This window comes from Hyperoodon ampullatus (assembly GCF_949752795.1).
Source record: "Hyperoodon ampullatus genome assembly, chromosome: 9".
Classification (NCBI taxonomy): Eukaryota; Metazoa; Chordata; class Mammalia; order Artiodactyla; family Ziphiidae; genus Hyperoodon; species Hyperoodon ampullatus.
This window is the reverse complement of record NC_136922.1, coordinates 11,799,529-11,819,948: the sequence shown is the minus strand read 5'-3', so window position 1 is coordinate 11,819,948 and position 20,420 is coordinate 11,799,529. Positions and strand designations below refer to the sequence as shown.

The 20,420-nt window shown below is 36.4% G+C and overlaps 1 protein-coding gene across 1 annotated transcript in view; it reads left to right on the top strand.

The window, feature by feature from the left end:
- RELN (reelin) overlaps window positions 1-20,420 on the top strand; it is a gene marked incomplete at both ends in the record, with an annotated part of 529,938 nt that overhangs the window by 263,996 nt on the left and 245,522 nt on the right. Inside the window, 2 exons of the mRNA XM_079711605.1 lie at window positions 10,810-10,906; window positions 16,277-16,328. Of these exons, the coding sequence (XP_079567731.1) occupies window positions 10,810-10,906; window positions 16,277-16,328 (149 nt within the window). The remainder of the gene's footprint in view (window positions 1-10,809; window positions 10,907-16,276; window positions 16,329-20,420) is intronic.

Here is a 20,420-nt window from a genome sequence, read left to right as displayed (position 1 = left end):
TATAACTAAATTTAGAAGGAAAGTAAGAACCTACAAATATGCTCTATCTCAACATTTCACTTAAGCATCTACTACTTGTGTCTCAGCTACATTTTTATAGTTTTTAAAAAACAGGCTTCCCTGGTGGCGCAGTGGTTGAGAGTCCGCCTGCCAATGCAGGGGACACGGGTTCGTGCCCCGGTCTGGGAAGATCCCACATGCCGCGGAGCGGCTGGGCCCGTGAGCCATGGCCGCTGAGCCTGCGCATCCGGAGCCTGCGCTCCGCAACGGAAGAGGCCACAACAGTGAGAGGCCCGCGTACCGCAAAAAAAAAAAAAAAATCTTTATTGAATTTGTTATAATATTGCCTTTGTTTTTTTCATGTTTTGGTTTTTTGGCCCCAAAGCATGTGGGATCTTAGCTCCCCGACCAGAGATTGAACCTGCACCCCTTGCATTGGAAGGTGAAATCCCAACCACTGGACTGTCAGGGAAGTCCCCATAGTTTCTTTTTATGTATTAACTATTTTAGTATGATATAAACACTGCCAGTATTCCATATGAATGGAGAGAAATCTTGATTTTTTTATTAAAAAGAAATACACCTCTTAGCCCAAAACTGGGAACATCCCAGGTACCCATAAACAGGAGAATGGATAAACAATGATACATCCATTCAGTGGCCTACTACTCAGCAATGAAAAGGAATGAATTATTGATAGTTGAAACAACATGGTTGGATTTTTAAAATATTATGTTGAATGAAAAAGGGCAGACCCAAAATAGTTCTTACTGTATGATTTCACTTATATGAAATCTATAATAGACAAAATTAAAGTGCTAGAAATTAGGTTAGTGATTATTTCAGGGATGGGGAATTGACTGGGAAGGGGCATGAGGAACTTTCTGGGGTGATTAATACATTATATATAATCTTGAGGGAGCATGGGTTACATAGATGTATACCTTTGTCAAAACTTGAGATCCATATATTACACTGTGTACAAATTTACCTCAATAAAAAATTGCAGAGCCTTCCCTGGTGGCGCAGTGGTTAAGAATCCGCCTGCCAATGCAGGGGACACGGATTTGAACCCTGGTCCGGGAAGATCCCACATGCCTCGGAGCAACTAAGCCCATGTGCCACAACTACAAAGCCTTGCTCTAGAGCCCGAGAGCTACAACCACTGAGCCCATGCACCACAACTGCTGAAGCCCGTGCTTACAGCCCATACTCTGCAACAAGAGAAGCCACCGCAATGAAGAGTAGCCCCCTCTTGCCCCGCAAGAAAGCCCACATGCAGCAACCAAGACCCAACACAGCCAAAAAAATAAAATTAATTAATTAAAAAAAATTTCAACAGTAATAAAAAAACAGTGAGAAAACTTAAGAAATAGGAGACATTTCTGATTCATAACTTGGGTTAAGAAGAGTTCAAAGAGAGGGAGAGAGAGAGTTAAAGGAACTAAAAAAGTGAATGAATTTTTTAAAACATTTTAAGTTTTCTTAAGAGGTGTCTTTACTCTCTAAGCACTTACAAAGTCTAGAAGGAATCTTTGTTTTGCTTAACAGATTATCCCTTTAATGCTTGTTTTCTGAAGATCACAGAAGGCATCCAGAGCTATAATATCACTAGGCTCTGATGTTCTAGTGGGAAATGTTGGGATTGTTAGAAAACATGATGACAAATAGCAACTAGAAGACAACAGATGTTTCCCCTCCAGCACAATAATAATAGCAGAGATGTTCTATTCAGCAGAGATCAGGGAAGAACAAGAGTCACTCGTCAGAAGAAGCATCTTAGATGAATAAGTTGTGATGCCGACAGGGATATGAGACATCAAGAAGAAAGACACAAATGAAGTTGTCTCAGATCCTATGGCAAATGAAGACGTCTGTCAATTGGCTTATCATACAGAAAGCCTCACAATTTACTGCTAAGGAAGCTAAAGCTGTGACTGGCATTGCATAGGGTTGCTTGAATCAAGAAAAGACTAGGACATCTCCATTTTTATATGTAAAAGATCATACTACAGGACTAGAGAAGTTGAGATCACAGACTCTGCTGCATGTAATATTTTCTTGAAAATACAAATTTATTGGAGAAATTATTCGGAAGTGGAGCAAAAAGTTTGGTGACTTGGCTTATTAAAGTTTATTTGCTTTGAGAAAAATAATTATCTGAACAAAGACTCTAAAAAGACTGAAATTTTACTTTGGGGGTGAGTTATTCTGGCTGGAGCTTTATTTATTCAGTGATTAGTAGATTAGCCCATAAGAGAGAAGAAGTCAAGTGAAGAGTAAAACTCCTTCAAAGTTCCTTAGTATCTTGGAGCCCCCATCGAGAACTACAGCAGAGGGGACTCCATTTAGTAGCCAAGTATGAGAACCACAATGTAAATGGAGTTTCCAAGTAATCAGAACAAAGTATTAATAAGTCTGATGAACAATGTCACTGGGAAAAAACTGGATAAAAGTGCATCCGCTTTGCTCAGTGTCCACCAGGCCAATGGGCAGTAAGACTTGGAAGACAGTGTTGGGGGAAGGGGGGCACGAACCACGGGCATCAAAGGCTCCACATCACTGCTGAAGGATGTCCAAGGGATGTTCTTGTAATGATGATCACTTGGAAGACATATCACCTAATAGGCTTACCCATGTAACATGGAACATACACCTTACAAGTTTTCAAGACCAGGTGGCTACGGGAGATCTTGAGTAGGTGAGAAAAGTCTGGCAAACTACATATTTTATCGGATGACACACCTTTGCCAGAACTTCTAATCTATCACTGTATTTGGGGTTGTGGAATTATAATTTGATTTTTAGGGTTTAACGGTCCAATATTCGGATCTTACGTGCATCTTTTCCTACTTTTTCTCTCATCTTTTCCCTCTTGACTTCACCTTTTTCTACTGTCTCTCACTCTCTCTTCTCTTTTGTTAATAACTTTTTTCTCTTATTATTAAACTCTCCTCTAACCTTTGTCTCTTGCTTCCTCCCTCTCCTTCCTCTTACCATGATGTAATTGCTCTGGGGAAAACTTCATCTACAATAGAAAGGTTAACCAGGAGGTGTCCTACTCATAAAATAAGGTGTGAATCTGGAGGCTTATTATTTCCTTCTTTAATCTCTGTTTTATATGACAGAAATAAGAACTCACTCAATGGAATTAAATGTCAAGTACATTTGAAACAAGTGAGAAAATATTTCCTCAAGCAGTATGTAGTGGAATTCAGCATAGTAGGACGTCAGAATATTGCATGCAGTTGTAGGGTATAGAAGGGTTATTTTTAATCCAAATAATATTTGCCATTATACCTGTTAGCAAAGGATAGATCAAATTTTTAAACTCCCTGGTGAAATAAGAAGAGTTCTCTTACCTTCCTCAGTGAGAAGTAATGAGAAAGAATGAGCTATAAATGGAGTTTGTCATTTTCACATTTAGAGCATGTGTTAGCTCCTTAGAAAAAAGGCATGACATCGTTGAAGGTGATATTATTCTCAGTCTTATAGAGTGAACTTTCCTTGCTGTTTTTCTAAAAATATTCCACATTTACAAAGAGAAGAGGATTTTACGAGGGTTTTTTTTTTAAGCTTGATCTTTCACAATAGTCATGCCTTTTTACTATAAAACATTGTCTCTTTGCTATAAAATATGGTCAAAAGTTGAGTCTTCTGCTTGTTGAGGTTTTTTTTTAAATTTTTTATTGGAGTATACTTGATTCCTTGTTGAGGTTTGAGTGGAAATTACAAGGAGCTCCGTCATCTCCAGAAGTCAGCTGACTGCCCAGCTCCCACAGGGCTGGCGGGGTCCTATTTACTTTGGTGGATTCACCAGTCCCTGATCTGGCCTTGTCATGCAAGCCCACACATCAGATGGTGTCAGCACATGCAGTGTGAGCTGTAACTGGGGGAAGAGACTTGTTATCTTTGGGTCAGGAAATTATAAGAGATTTCTCTTTTCTCTTTTCATTTTTAATGTACTTTTTATAATCAGATCAAATATTAAAATTATTTTAATATCTCTGTTCAGAAATGCTGGTGAATAGACAGTTCCGACTCATAGAATACCGGGCACTGAATCCTTCAGAGGCAATAAATTATGGATAGATAATATGATGTCCTCAGTCTTGGGGACAAACGGCATGTATCTCAAATGAGAATTTGATGATAACTGATTGTCACTGAGTTTCCAGGTGATTAACTTGTTTCAGCAGAGTGACTGACTAAAGGCTGAGTGATTTCACTCTGATCTAAAAAGAAGAATGAGCTGCGTAATGAGACTGCTCTTGAGAAGATAATATTTTAGTTATTTAGTTATTGTTATCAGGATGATGTCACCACCAACCATTCATAAATCTATGGTTGTGCGAAGGAGCCCAATTTTCTCATTAATCCTCCTCCTCTTTCCTGTGTCCTGAAAGTCCTGTGTGAGTCACTGCAGGACATGGGGACTGCAGGGCACTCCAGGGACATTTCACTCCAGCTTCCTCTGTGCCTCCTGAACAGGGGCTTTGGCGTGGTTTCCAGCCTATTAATTTTAAAGTCATGATTAAAAACAGAATTATACCTTCAGAAGTGTACTCTCTACAGCACAAATGCACATTGCATATAATTCCTAAACAGAAACAGCCACCTAATTGATAAAAAACAAAGACAAAGAATTGACACCAAAATAACAAGTTTCAAACTGCCAAGGAGCTTGTTAGAGTGAAAAACAAATCTTGGTTCAAAACATTTCTTTTTCTTTTATGTTTCCAGTTGGACCCTAGACCTGCTGGTCAACAAGTACCTGCCTTCATCCTTACTGATTCCTTTATGTTTTTGTTAGTGAAAAAATGGTAGTGTGATAGTGTGTATATAAAATAGGGATGAATTAATGTAAGGTTGTACATAACCAAAGGAATATTGAATTTGATTATGTACTTCAGTCCATTGAATTCATTCTGAACATTTTCTGTGAAGTCCATTGACATTTCTCTTATTTTTGTACATTTTCATTAGCAAAGCAAAATCCCTTATCCTATAAATGAAAAAAAGAACTTTTAGGAAAAGACATTATAGCTCTTCCAGGTAAACTCTGACAGTAAAAATGATGACAAACGTTTTTGAAATGCTCATGAGTTTTGTAGAATTAGAGTTCTTTTCTCTTCTTGGCTGCATTAGAGTGGAGTAGGAAGAATATTAGACAAGGAGTCAGGGAATCTAGCCTCTAGTCCTGTTCTGTCATTTGTCAAATGAGGGGGTGATGAGACTCGGTGAGACTTCAGATGCCCTCTAACTCGAACGACCAATGATCTGTGAACTGTAGTAATAGGTGAGATTCATGTGGTACCTAAGCGTGTGATAAATAGGTTCAGAGAGGGCTCAATATATTCAGGCTTTGCCTGGTCTTCGGGGATAGCAAGCATTTCCCTTAAATTGTCTTTTAATCATACTGTTCATGGCAGATTATATTTTGAGCTGGGCGATTCATATGATGTGCTGTGGCATTAGTCAGATTCTTATGTTCTATTTTTCATATTGAGAAAAAGAAAAAGAGGGGGCAAGTTTTCTTAGATTAGAGAAATATTCGGTATTACTTTTACTCTTAAGCAGAGAAGCAATTCATTTCTAATCCTTAGCCTGGGAGGTCACATTCCTTTTTAAATTGAAAAATAAAAGTCTATTTAACTGGGATTATTTAAAACTTCTTCTTCCCACCAATCTCTGAAGAATATGTTACCTAACTTTACAGAGCCCATCATTTTCTTGAGAAAATTCAGTTGGGAGACCACAGTTTAAATGTTAGAAATAAATAGCACTTTTTTTTTTGCTCCGAGCCTAAAGAAAATTGGACTGCTCATTATCCAGCAAATTGAACCCTTATTCTTAGGAACAACTCATAAGGGAAGAGTAGAATTTTGGACTACTAGTATTATTCACAGGGAGCACCCATTGGGGTTAGGTACCAACCCCACCCAACCAAGTTAACTTGTTAGACACAGGGGCTTTCTGAGAAAGACAGGAGGGAAGAACTCAGACACTCAGAGCACATAGGCATTGCTTTAGATTCTGGGATGAGCCAAGAATTCCTGTTCTTGAAATTTGGATGCTTATTTACATCTGTAGGTTTTTAAAACTTACCTTGTTTTTCTGAAATGGATCACTGTTTCCTTCTGGGAAGCCATGACTCCTAGTTGCCCTTTGTACTAGTTGGCCTCCATCAGAGTCATTGTGTTCATCATGAACTTGTGATTTTTCTTTTCCTTTATGACGACGGCATTCATGTAAGTGGTTGTACAATGCTTAACTTTAATGGTAGAAAAGATATTAGGAAGGTCATGTTATAGACTCACTGTTAGAAAAGTCACCTTGATGGGCAGCACAGAAATATTAGGATTGTTAGGAACATGAACAGAAATGAACCCACTGCCAATAATCATGGAAAAGTATGCAGGGCTAGCCTCAGATGGATACACACTGAAGGGTCACGATGATGGTTGGAGCTTTCCAGAAACCAGACTAAGTATATAGTTGTTCCCCAGGGATCCATTCTTGGACCTCTACTTTCCTCACTTAGTATATCCTCCCTCTCCCTCTGACCCCCAATAATATGCACTCCTATGATTTCAACCATATCTTAAATTGTCCTGTCAGTGCTAATCTCCTTTCCCTGAAGTTCAAGTACATATAATCATTGTCAGCTGGTCATCTCCAGTTGTCAGCATAACCAGAAAAGCAGTCAGTTTCCAAGCCCTGTAATTCCCTAGAGTTGAGCTGTCCAGTATGGTAGCCACTAGTCACATGCAGCTATTAATCACCTGAACTGTGGTTAGTCTGATTTGAGAGGTGCTGTAAGTGTAAATACACCCCATAATTTGAAGACTTTTTATGAAAAAAGAATGTAAACTATATCATTAATAATTTTGTATAATTATATGTTAAAATATAATTTGAGTATACTGGGTTAAATAAAACATATTATTAAACTTAATTTTACCTTTCCTTTTTTATTTTTAATGTAGCCATTAGAAAGTTGAAAATTACATATGTGGATCGTATTATGTTTCTATTAAAAAGTGGCACTCTTTTCTTCATCTCCACCTTATTTCAAGGCACTATTGTGTCCTACTTGTGTTATATCAACAGTCCAGTCTTTTCTACCGCTAATCCATTATTTGTTAGAGTAATTTTCCTAAAAGTTGGATTGTATCATGACTTTGGAAACAGAATAGTGGGAGTTTGAATCCCAGTTCTATTGGAAACAGAATAGTAGGAGTTTGAATCCCAGTTCTATAATTTTCAATCTGTGTAACCTTGGACAATCATTTAATGATTCTAAATCTCAGTTTTAGCATCCTCTGAATGTGGACAAAAATAAAGGCAGGGTATAGGAAATAACTGAGGCATTGTTTGTAGAGTTCCTAGTGCAGTATCTGTCACTTGGTAAATGGCGCATGAGACCTTCCATGAACTGGCTGCCACTTTCCAGCCCCATCCTTTGCCACCCTCTTCATGTACCAGTGTGGTTCCAGGCACACTAACACACTGAAGTAGCAGTTTTACTTGTATCATAATCTCTGCATTCCTTGTGCCCTATGACACCATCACCTTTCTTCTTTGGTTAACTCCTATTTCTCATTCAGGACCAGTTCTGGGACCACCTCCTTTGGGAGCTCTCCCTTACTTCCTTAGTCTAAGTTAGGTACCATCACAGCCAGCGCGAACTCCTATTTTAAGGAGTGAGGAGCTATGGAAAACGTGATGGCTGTTGGAATTAGCAAGTCCTGGGTCCAGACTGCCAGTCTGTCAACTTCACAGCTGTAGGATTCGAGCAAATGCTTAACTTCTTTGAAGCTCAGTTTTCTTATTAGTAAAACGAGGACACTGATGACTATCTTACAGAGAAGTTGAGAGATTCAAATAGGCTTTAGAATATCTGGCACACCATAGGATGCAGTAAATAGCTATCATTGCATTGGCACCCTGTATTTTAATTGTGTGCTTGTTTCCCTGCCATTCCTTCTGGAGTGTAAACTCCTGGAAGAAAATAATACTGTTGTTTGTTTTGGTCTTTGTACCACTAAAGCTTATCATAATGCCTATAGATTCTCAACATATGGTTGTTAATTGTAAGAATGAATGAATGAATGATAAATGAATAAATAACACCATTGGCATCTGGGTTGGATTTGACCACCCAGAGGGATGTGCTTTCAAAATAAATTACAGGGCTTCCCTGGTGGCGCAGTGGTTGAGAGTCCGCCTGCCGATGCAGGGGACGTGGGTTCGTGCCCCGGTCCAGGAAGATCCCACCTGCCACGGAGCGGCTGGGCCCATGAGCCATGGCCGCTGAGCCTGCGCGTGCAGAGCCTGTGCTCCGCAACGGGAGAGGCCACAACAGTGAGAGGCCCGCATACCGCAAAAAAAAAACAAAAAAAAAAACCCAAAACTGTAGGTGATGGAGACTTGTAATACATGTATTTATACAGATACAGTTTTTCTGATATACAGTTGATTTGGGGAGTGCTGATCAATATTTATAGATAGAATGATTGCTATGAGAATTCAAATATCAGACCTCGGACTTCACATCAACAATGATGCTTTTAGTTTAGAATCACTGGAGGAAAATGGCAGATAGTCATTGTGAGGGTTGAACAATCTTTTAATTTCTCTCTGTCAAAGTTTATATTTCTTTTGAGCCATTTCACAATGCCTTGGAGGCCAAATAATCCTCATCTATCAATGAGTAAGAAGCACACTATAATTTCAGTGCTACTTCTCTGTACTTTTATCATAATCACACTCCTTGGGAAAAATTAATGTATAGTTTTTTGTTTTTGTTTTTGTTTTTTTTGCGGTATGTGGGCCTCTCATTGTTGTGGCTTCTCCCGTTACGAAGCACAGGCTCCGGACGCGCAGGCTCAGCAGCCATGGCTCACGGCCCCAGCCGCTCCGCGGCATGTGGGTTCTTCCCAGACCGGGGCGCGAACCCGTGTCCCCTGCATCGGCAGGCGGACTCTCAACCACTGCGCCACCAGGGAAGCCCTAAGGTATAGTTTTAAGAACAGAAAAATAGTAGTAAGAAGTTCATGTAGTAGGTTCCCTGTGGGGGAAAAAAACTAATATACCTGTTCTGGATGACAATGGTAGAAATCCATAATAATAATAATAGCTAACACTTATGCTAATGATTACATCATGCTTGCTCTATTTGAAGTATGCCAGGCTCTATTTGAAGTGCTTTAGATCTCAGCCCCTAATAATAGTTCTGTTTATGAAGTTGCCTTATATTTATTCACTCATTCAACAAATATTTATGGAATACAACATGCCAGGCATAAAATGGCGAACAAGAGACACATTTGTTGCCTTTATGAAGCTACTACTATGCCTCTTCTAATGTCAAGGACATTTTATTAGAATCTTGCTTCACAGTAATCAAGAGAAGATTTAAATCTCCTACTAAGATTTCAGATACTACCTTTTAAAATTCCATATCAGAAGTTGTTCTCTGTTTATGCTTTAAAAAGCAAAGCTTCTTGACATTGTTGATCTCCTTTGTATAGGAACACAGCTCAAAAGATTAGAATAATTTATTCCATGCAATACATATATAGGAAATACTTCTATTTTTTTGCCACGTTTTTACTTACTTATTGTGCTTCTGCCTCTTGGCTTTATGGGCTACCTGGTATCTTTTCACACTTTTGTCTTCTTCCTATTTGAATAGGGCTTCCCGCTCCCTTTTTTCTCTGAGATTAGCAAACAGCTGAAAGGGCCTGATTCAATGATCTTCAAAAACAAAGGGCATGGTGCCCTTTGCATAATGTTTGGCACCTAGAATGTGAAAGTCTTTGAAAATGTCCTTTCTGCATGAAATACAGCTCTCATGTGCTTTGAGGTTCAGACTGAGGAAACATAATTCTTTCTTTGTACATGTAATGATTCTAGGTTGAAGTATCATGATGCAAATCATTGTCAATGTCATTGTAAATATGCAAAGTCAAATCCAAAATATTCATATTGTCAATTTATAATGAAGACATGGATATATTTATTTTTGAGATTCTGTTCTAAGGTTTTATTAGCCACTTCACTTTATAGTAATAAAGCAACTAATTAAATTATTTACAAGGTTAACATTAACTCAGTCTCCAAAATTTGCTTAAATTAGAATTTGTGTTTATTTCATATTCCTATGTGGATTAAGTACAATCTGATTCCATTATTTTTTACATAGTATATTTCGTAGACATGCAAATCTATTTGAGGACAGTTATTTTAAACATTGACATTAATCATAACTCAAAAGAAAAAGGTTTAAAATTTGTAAAACACCTTTTGATTTCAGAGATATATGGTTTTAGTTCATTGTATAAGTGTATATTACTTTGCTTATCTTTCATATTAGCAAAATACTTGTATTGGGCATAGTATATTATGTAATGATTGATAATAATACCAGTGGCCATTAAGTTCCTACTGTGAGATTGATTCTGTACTCTGTGTTTTATATACACTCTCTCATTTAATCCTCATGATAACTATGTGATATTTAGGTCAATATTATTTTCCTCATTTTACAGATGAGAAAACTGAAACTTTGGGAGGTTAAGTAACTTGCCCACCATTGCGAGTAACTGAAAGAACTGGGATTGAAGTTCAAATCTTTCTGTTTTTATGTTTCTTTAACATGTCACAATACAAAATACCATTATTTTCCTCGAAATGTTGATTTCAACTGAATAACAACAGCTATTACATCTTTCTTTACCTGAGTGATAAACCACATTGTGCTACTTAGTTCACAGCCTGAGGTTGTGTTCTGTGTTCCCACAGGGTTGAATGTAACAACTGTGAGACTGGAGAACAGTGTGGTGCAATTATGCATGGCAATGCTGTCACCTTCTGTGAGCCATATGGTCCAAGAGAATTGGTAAGTATGTGCTATTTATGTACATTATTCCAAATACATTGTCTTTACTGAACTTTTTGCCAACAAAAGGTTTTCCTACGCAATTCCAGTTCAGGTGAAAATTTGCAGTATTATTTATGAGTCCTATTGCAAATATCTCAAAATTAGGAGCAGTGATTTTATAATTTATTTTCAAATGTAAAAAATAAAGAATGCAGTAATAAAATTGGCAGCATCAATGGATCTCATTAAACATGGTGCATCTTTGTGATTATATGCCTTTTTAAAAATATGGGTATGACAGGCATGACATACGATATACATGACACACATATATATATATATATCATATCTAAACAATTTGTGACTTTATAAGTTCTTGTATAAAGCTTTACTTTTACACTTCTTATTCAAAAATATTAGATGAGCAATTTTATCACATTATTTTTAAACTTTGTTTCCTAACCACCTAGGAACTTTAATGAATTTTTTTTAAATGAAAGAGCACACTGAATAAACCAGTTTTTAAAAAATTTTGGTTTATGCCAAATTGTTCAGTAGTAGGTTACTTTAATTTAGATGATTAGATTTTGCTTGCCAAAGGTAAGTCCTTGGATCATATGTAAAATGAAACATGAGCATTCTAAATTGAAAGCAATAAAATCACTAGCCATCAGCATGTGGCTAGTGAGCCTTTTGTTGTCACTTGGTACTTCTTTCTGGCACCAAGACTACCTTCATTTCACATTCTTGAAAAAGGATATAAAAGCAATTGTTGTGTTGTACTTCTAGCTCAATTTCTTTGCATCTAATTTTCTTTTCGCAACATCTCTTATGCTTTGCTTTTCTGCTTTTTGACTTGAATTTCAATGCCTCTCCTTTTTTCTCCCACATCTTCCTTATGATGGAGCTTTTAGTAACAAAGTTGTGTTTTTCACCCCTCCATCACACGTTATGTTTCCAATTCATTAATTTAAAAAGTGGCCAAAAGACTGGCTTCCACAGTAAAAAGGAGGAAAAAACCTTGCTAGGTAATTAAAATAAGATTTAGTTATCAAATTGTGAAAGTCAATTAGTTTTTATAACATGGTTCTTATATAACATTGTTCTTTTATAACATGGTTCTTATTTTATGCTGCTTGAATACCCCTTTCATGGCAACAGATATATTTAATTTATTAAACATACAAGCTTCAGAACACTGATAAATTGAAGAGTTTTTAGTTGAAATTAGAACACAAACAGAATTAATTGGATGCAAATTAAAATAATAGGTGCTCATAATTCAAGTCTTAACAAGATATTATAACATTCCTGCAGACAGATATGACTCTGTAGTGAAATTCTTCTTGAAAAAATAGATTTGTTAGTACATCTTAAATAATGTACCATGACTGAATTAATTATCTATAAACCTTAAAACAAAATTAAATTTTTGTCATAGTTAATCAAGCTTAGAATAAATGCCTATTTTAGAATGTTCACCCATTCAGTAATATTTCTGGAAATGCTTGGTAAATTCTTTTTTGTTTCTGATTAATAAGAAATAAACATATCTAAGAATATAATGCCAGAATTCATATTTCTGTAGCATAGAAACTGAAGTATCTAGTTTATTTTATCCCATGTAATATATTTAATCCTGAAGGTTTCACTATATCCCAGTTTATTTAGCATTAGAGTTTATACACCCAGTGGGCTAGTTCTGAATTGTGTTATATAATTAATGTGAGATCAGCCTTTCAACTAAAAAGGAAAATATTCAAAATAATTATCTTTATCCAAGAAAGGAAAAAACATACACAGATTTATATTTCGTCATAAGTATTTTCCTACGATGAATTATGTTGTAGACTCAAAGGTAATAGAATGAAGATACATTAACAAAAATAAGGGTGACATCTACATTTTACACACTAGCAACTTCTAATTTCTAATAATTTTATACCGTATTGGTGTCCCAGGAGCAGAAATATATATTGTACCCAAGTTATGTTTACAGGAGAAAAATCAATCGAAAGAAAAGTGATGAATTCAGTGGTCAGTAAACATGCTGTTGTCCACTAAAATTCAAATATTTGCACGGCACTTCAAAACTGAATCCAGTTAAAACAGTTGTGCGTGAGAACTGATGAAAGTTATCAGCCCCAAACATCACTTTTTTAAAAAATATACTTTAAAATTTTTCATAAATCCAGTTCTTACTGAAGTTGTGAAACAAAGAACCACCGACCACAGGTAAAGAACCTTAGTAGGTTAATGCTTTATTTTTTTAAATGCCTAAAAGAGCATTTCCATTTTGTGAATTTAGTCAAATGGCTATTTCATTTCAATAAAACCCAGAGCCAGTGAGAGGCGGTACCCGCTTACACATGAGCACACCATGCATTTCTGTTTCCACTGCTGCTCTGCTGTGCAGCCCTCACACGTTTCACTACTTCAGGGAAGTCTCCATATTTCAGGGGGTGACACCTAACTTGATTCATTTTGCTAGTCTGAAATGAAGGTAATGAGGAACTCATTTACCCACTCCTTTAAGAGAAAATGTGCTCTCTCAGAGCTTAAAACAAAAGTAGTCATATTACTCTTCATTTTTTAAAAATAAAATATTTGCTCAATTATTCTCTCATATTTGGAAATGCATTTTAGTTACAAGGAGGAGTTTGGGCTAAAACAGGATTAAACCCAGCAAAAATTTGCAGGGAAGAAGTGTAGAATGAACAGCCTCAGCCTGCAGTGAATTATTCAGATTCATTTAGTCAGCATATTAATTTTCTATAATTTTCTATAATTTGGAGTTTATCTGATAATTTAAGAGCAGTGAGATTTGGTAGGGAAAAGTTCTCTCTCAGACATTCATAGTCGCTATAATATTTATCAAAATCTCTTTAAGAGGTCCTTTAGTTTTCAGAATGTCCCATGTAAAGACTTAATAACTTTGCAGACTGAAATCATATATTTGAACTCAAGAATAATAAATAATTTATAATACTCACATGTAAATATAGGTGAATAGATTTTATAGGCAATGCTTCATTGTTTTTTTTCTCTTCATCTTTCCTGTTCTTTCTCGTAGATGACAATTTTACTAATAAACTAAATGGGTAAAGGTAAAAGAATGGGAGTCAACAGTCCTTAGCTTCCCTGGTGAAGAAAAAAATGCGGAATCAATGACTAAATGAAGTCTAGGGTCACCCTCAGTTAGCACATGTAATTGAAATTTGCCACTATTTCAAGTGATTTACTGTTTGCTAGCAGATGTCACAGCTGTGAAACTTGATCACCCAGGTGACACAAGCATCATTTATTACACCCCCAGCATAAGTATCAAAGACTCTCTGGTCTGTTTAATGCACTAGTAATAGCAATAGCCATGGTGCTTTTAACTTATATAATACCATACTATTGTTTCAAAGAACTTATATTCAGGAGTGTTTCATAACTCATCTGGGAATCTACTCAGTTACATAAAATCAGAGGGGGAAAAGATCATTTGTTCAATTTTGTGAAAAATTTTAAAAATTTCCATGTGTCTCTTTGGACTTTAAGATCAAAATTTCCAAGTGGAACACCCATGAGGATAAGTAGTTGAACTTACTTTAAAAGTTATGAGGGGAAAAAAAACAGATTTCTTTTAACCTCGCAGGACATTTGGTTCTGTCTAAAACATCCATGAGACATTTGGTTCATAAGACATTTGGTCCACACCAAAGGGTCCTTGAAGTTTGGTCTATCCAAAACATCCATGAGCTTGTTTGGTCCACATCAAATGGTTTTGGACAGGACCAAATATCAAGGACTTTTTGTAGTGGACCAAATGTCTTTTGGGCATTTTGGACAGCACCAAATGTCTGCTAACCTTTTCTAAAGGAATCTTGAAAAGGAGCTAGTATTTTTGTTATTTAAAGAAAATTCTATTAGTGCATTTTTCCCTAATGACTCTGGTGAGAGGAAGGAAGTAGGAAACAGTTCCGAGCATGGTGGGCCAGCTTTCTCTTAAATATTCTGTGATAATGAGAGATTTAAATAGAGAATTTCACCTGACATCCTGATACCAGTGATTTTTGCTATAGTTAAAATCAATTAGGAGCTGATACCTATACTGATATCTAGACAACTTACAAAATGGGCTGTCTTGCCCTCCCCTCTATTACCTTTTCTGTTTCTTCATGAACTTTAAAGCCACATATTTAAAACACATGCTCAGTCATGTTTCCAAATTGTGTTGTAGAAATGGGAAGTGCAATTCAACTTTTTGATATTCACATCTCAGCTGAATTCTAGCACTTCAAGAGGCTTCCTCACTGTTTGTCCACGAATTCCCATGGCGATTCATGAACTGGCTATCTCTTGACTCTTCTGCATTGTGGGCACCATCACATGGGGGCTAACACAGTGCAGGGACAAGTCTAAGGATGTTATTATGACATTTAAGAAGTCTACTGCTTCTACCATGTTGAAAACACAGTTATACACTTTTTGTTTTATAAGGTGCAGTCATGGGAGGCATCCTATACCTTACCTTATGGGGTCAGAAACCCAACAAGAGAGTCATTGAAAATGAGAACCTTATTTCCCATCTTACTTAAGCTGGTATGGGTCAAAGTCACTACTCCATAGAATGAATGAATGAACAAAAGAATCAATTAATAAAAATTTTTTTTAAATTTTAATTTATTTACTATTAAATAAGGTACCATTCCTTTTTTTAAAAGGGGGAAAACTATTTAGACATGCTTCTTCATGAAACTAAGGGAAAATAATAGAAATGTGTTGGAAGAGTATTTCTAGGCCCATAATTTGATTACTTTTTGGGGAAGTAACAGTTTTATTGAGAAATAATCTTCATATTCTACACTTCATTCATTTAAAGTATACAGTTCAAGGTTTTTACTTTATTCACAAAATTATGCAACCATTACCACAATCAGTTTTATAACATTTTCATCATCCCCCAAAGATATCCTGCACCTTCTACCTGTTGTAATTCTATTTATTTTTCAAAACATTCTTACTCTTCTCATTTGCTCTTAATTTTGGTCCCAATTTTTGTTTGGTCACTTTTTATGATATTCTCTTGGGCCCCAGGTCTGTTGATGAAGACAGAGGGGAGGTGGTGGGGTGAGTGGAGGGGACTGTGTTACGTGAATTATACTAAAAAAGGGTTTTCGATAGGACCCTGAGAAGTGTACCAGCAGTGCCTAAGTGAGGATCTCACAGAGAAATACATCTGTGTTCTGACACGTCGATAGAAGTCAGCTAACCACTGGATAAACATAACCTCTGTTTATGGTTCCTTTCTATCCTTTACACTCTCCCTCCTCCTGACTCTTTGCTCTTTCTCCTCCTCTCTTTCTATCTTGTCTTATTTTGTTATATTCCTTTTTCTAGATTACCACAGGCCTTAATACAACAACAGCTTCTGTCCTCCAGTTTTCCATTGGTAAGTTTTTTAGCAGTTAAGCAATTTAACTTGGAAGTGTTTGTTTTAATCATAGTGTATAAGCAGGATTATGGTGCCGAATACTTCTAGATTTAGAGAAGAGTAAGTCTTAACACTGCAGTAAATAATTTAAAACATTTTTGAAGTGAAATTTAAAAAATTGTAAATACTACATCCTGTTCTCACTTCTCTCTGGCAGCCAGTGGTATTTTAAAATAATCCAAATAATCCGAAACATCTTAAAGGTATTTACATGTGGATTTTGAACGTATTGGATTATTATATTACACAGAATTACCTTATGAGTAATGTTTCCTCAGATTAAGATTGAAATCTGTTAAATTTCCTGCATTCTTACTGAATGGCAGTGAAAAAGGTAATTATTGGTGGCTCAGAGAAACCAATTAAGGCTTCATACTTGACATAAATAATCTATGTTTAATTCAGACACAGATAATTTTAAAATGACTGTATCTGGCAGTATTTCTTTTAAGTGCCTTTGTATTAGAGCTAAAAATTTCTACCCAAAGCTTTCAGTAAAATCAGGTATCTTTTGATCAAGTGTTTATAGTTTTGCTGTCTATTATATTATTTTCCATTTGAATTTTCAAAGGTGTATATTAATAAATAACACAAGTTTCCAAAGGGAATGTTCTAGGTAAAGAAAGATGTTGCTTTCTAGATGGGGGCTAGTTTATTGGTCTTGGTCTCATAACATGGAAACCTCCTGGCCTCTCCCCATGACATGAGGACTGCTAGCAGCCATGCCCCTGAGACAGCATCCTCCACTTTCCACTGTCTTCACCCTCATATCTTTGGGCATCCCCCATTAGCAAAAGGACTGTTTCCCTCACTAGCCTTCTAGTTCTAACTGCAAATCAGTGCTCCCACAGCCCACTGTGGTTGACTGTACCTAAGAACAATTTTCTTCAAGTCATGTATTGTAGTTGTCACTTTTTCCTCAGGTTGCCCCCTTTCAGCTTCTGTAAGTAAAAATGTGAACCTGCCTGACTACGGTTTGGACTCTTCTTCTAACATTGATAGCATTACCTATAACAATTTACAAACTATTCGGAAGTCCATATGTGGTCATAAGAAAAGCATTGGCAAAAACAAAATAATGAGTTTTTTGCTAAGACGATTTTCTTTGATCTATTAACAAGTGTATCCTAAATTTTGATCTATTAACAAGTGTATCCTAAATTTTCTATAATGAGCATGTAATACTTCTATAATCAGAAAAAAAAGCTCATTTTAAAAAAGTTGTGGTGCAACAAAAACAGATTTTTAAAACTCTAGCATGACGGGCTAGTGTAACTTAGAGGTTCTTAACCAGAACAAATGTGTTTAAATTCATTATGCTATTAATATAAAATATAAGCTAGATTTTTTATTTATCTGTATTCTGAGTATTTATTTGAATATTAATTTCAGATAATATCTTTATGCAATTAAAGAACACAAGAGAATCCTCTTTAAAATATATGCCTCACAATTCTACTATATTTAAATTTTAGTCATGGTAGCAGAGATCCAGCACCAATTAAATTATCCTTCCTTAAAGGAAAAAAAAATTCTATTTTTGTAAATAGTATACTGTGGAGCTGGCATAGATTTCATTTCCTCACCTTTCAGTAGCACCCTACCATCAACAGTAGAGCTGATGAAAGAGGGCCAAGAAGGGGTGTTTATCAGAGAGTGTAAGGTTTGGTGCCTGAGACCCAAAACCCAGAGCAAGCACCATGCCCAAAGGCTTGAGACTAGACCCAAAAATGTGACTTAGCAAGAATCCTTGATTTCCCCACAAGCCAGAGGGCTGCAGCTCAGCGAGCCAGAGAGTTGCTTGTATTATACAAAGCATGGATTTGAATCCCAGGTTAGAAGACTGGAAGAGTAACTGAATCAGGGAGTTGCAAAAAGATGGTTGGATGGATAGATAGTTATGTCAAGTTTATAACTAAAAAATACACTTAGAAATCTTTTCTGAGTGGGAGGTTTAGAATAAAAAGTGAAATTTTAACATGTCATTGGGCACGAAACAAAATATTTAGTTAAAGAAATTATAATTTACTGCCTAGCGACTTCATTGGGGAATTTGCTTACTGCCTTTTGAGAATAAAAGTTCTTGGGAACTAAGAAGTATTAAAGTGGCTGAGAAACACTGTAGTGGCAAACCATTAGCTGTATGGTATTGTATGGTAAATAGGCATAGTGTTCAGAACTTTCCAGAAATGGTTTTGTGTATCTCATGATGAGTACTTGGAGTCGTATTCTTCTGTTTGTATGTATGGTGTGAGGACTAGACTGGGGCATGTACACAAATTCCAGAAACGTCATAATTGTGTATATTCATCCTGAGCTTTACAAGCCCCACAATAACCAAAGTAGCAGTCGCAGACAAGTAGCCACTGAATTTATATTCTCTTCAAAAATTATATTGAGTGTGTTAAAAAAAAACACTGTGTATAGACAGTTGAACATTTATATTTATTTGTGTCTTGTGGAACTTTCCAAATCTATTCAAATAGTGTGGTTAAATATGGTCAGTCAGATTTAGAGTCACTCCTTAAGGAGTCCTCTGGGATATTAAATGTTCATTGTATATCATGATGATTCAGATGTAATATAGACCATTTTCTAGGGGATTCTGTCATTATTTATGGCCTCAATGATAAGTATGTTCATAATTATGGCTATATAACCACAATTAAATAAATTATTGCCTTGATATTTTTATATTGCTCTTATAAACATTTTAATTTCATCACAAGCATTATCCAAGATAGTCCATATAGAAATGTCTTGAATTACTAAGGAGTGTCTCAAATAAACTCTGTCATGCCAATGTGTAGCACCAGTGCTATCCCAGCTCTTTCTAAATACACACACACACACACACAGACATATATATATATATATACAGACTATCTTAACCCAATGAATTTTAAAGTTAAAGCATCTTGAAAACACAGTTCTGCAAGTTGAAATGTACTAGGTTACCAACAGCTAAATCATCTTGAAAGATGTCCTAAAATATTCTTAGAACAACTTTTCATTTTTCCATTCCAGTGAAAGAGCTCATATCCATTTCTGTGCTGAGGCATCGATCTGCTACAATCCTCACGTGATTCATTAGATTCAAGTTGTGGAATTTATGGTTGTAAGCTTAGGGGCATTTACCCATTTCCTTTAGATTTCCTCTGGGACAGGAAGAAAAACTTGAGAAGATGCCCTTGTAAACCACTATTTTACAGATGCCTCCAAACTCTGTTTTCCCAGGCAGGGTCCTTGGTCCAAGGGAAGTGCTGGTAGTGCTGTGGATCCATTATTCACCTAACAAAATTTCACTGACTATTTGTTGTCTGCTTAGGCTTTTCTGAGCCCACGTTAACTATGGAAAGACCAAAAAGTGAGAAAACAACATTTTTACAGTGTTTAGTGGTGTGGTAGAAGGCTCTGGATGCATATGGAGCCTGAAACGTCTAGAGAATTGCCAGACTGTTATAAACATAGATGGACGTGTGTACAGGTCCCCCTGGTGTTAGGTCCTGCAGAGTGGAGCAATTCAGGAAGGCTTCTTAGAGAGGAGAATCCCTGAAAGTCAACAGCATGAGTCAGTGGAAAGGACAAAGTTTTTCCAGTTGAGGAGATAGAGTGACATAAGCAAGGCTTAAAATGGGAACATGAGTGCTCTCCTAGAGCAGGAGGACTGCCTGGGGTGGCTGTGAGCAATGTCACAGTATCTGTGTCCATCTGAAGAGCTAATCTGCATCAGCTGGGAGTTTTAAGTAGGAAATAGAGGTCAGAAAAAGGACCTCTTTCTCTCTTGAGCAATAGAGAAATACAATGAAATTAATTCTTAATGTGTGTGTGATCTTCCTTAAGAAAGATCAGTTGTGTTAAGAATGGATTTGTCGCTTCCTTAATGTAAATCTGCATTGATTCACTCAACAAGAACTTGCCAAGTAATATGCTTGTTCAATTTAGCCCAGCCCTTTTCTTCAGATTAATAGAATCCATTGGCTAAATGGGGATTGAAAGTAAAGCATTTAAAAACATACATTGTGAAGAACGGTTTGCTATGGGAGGTAA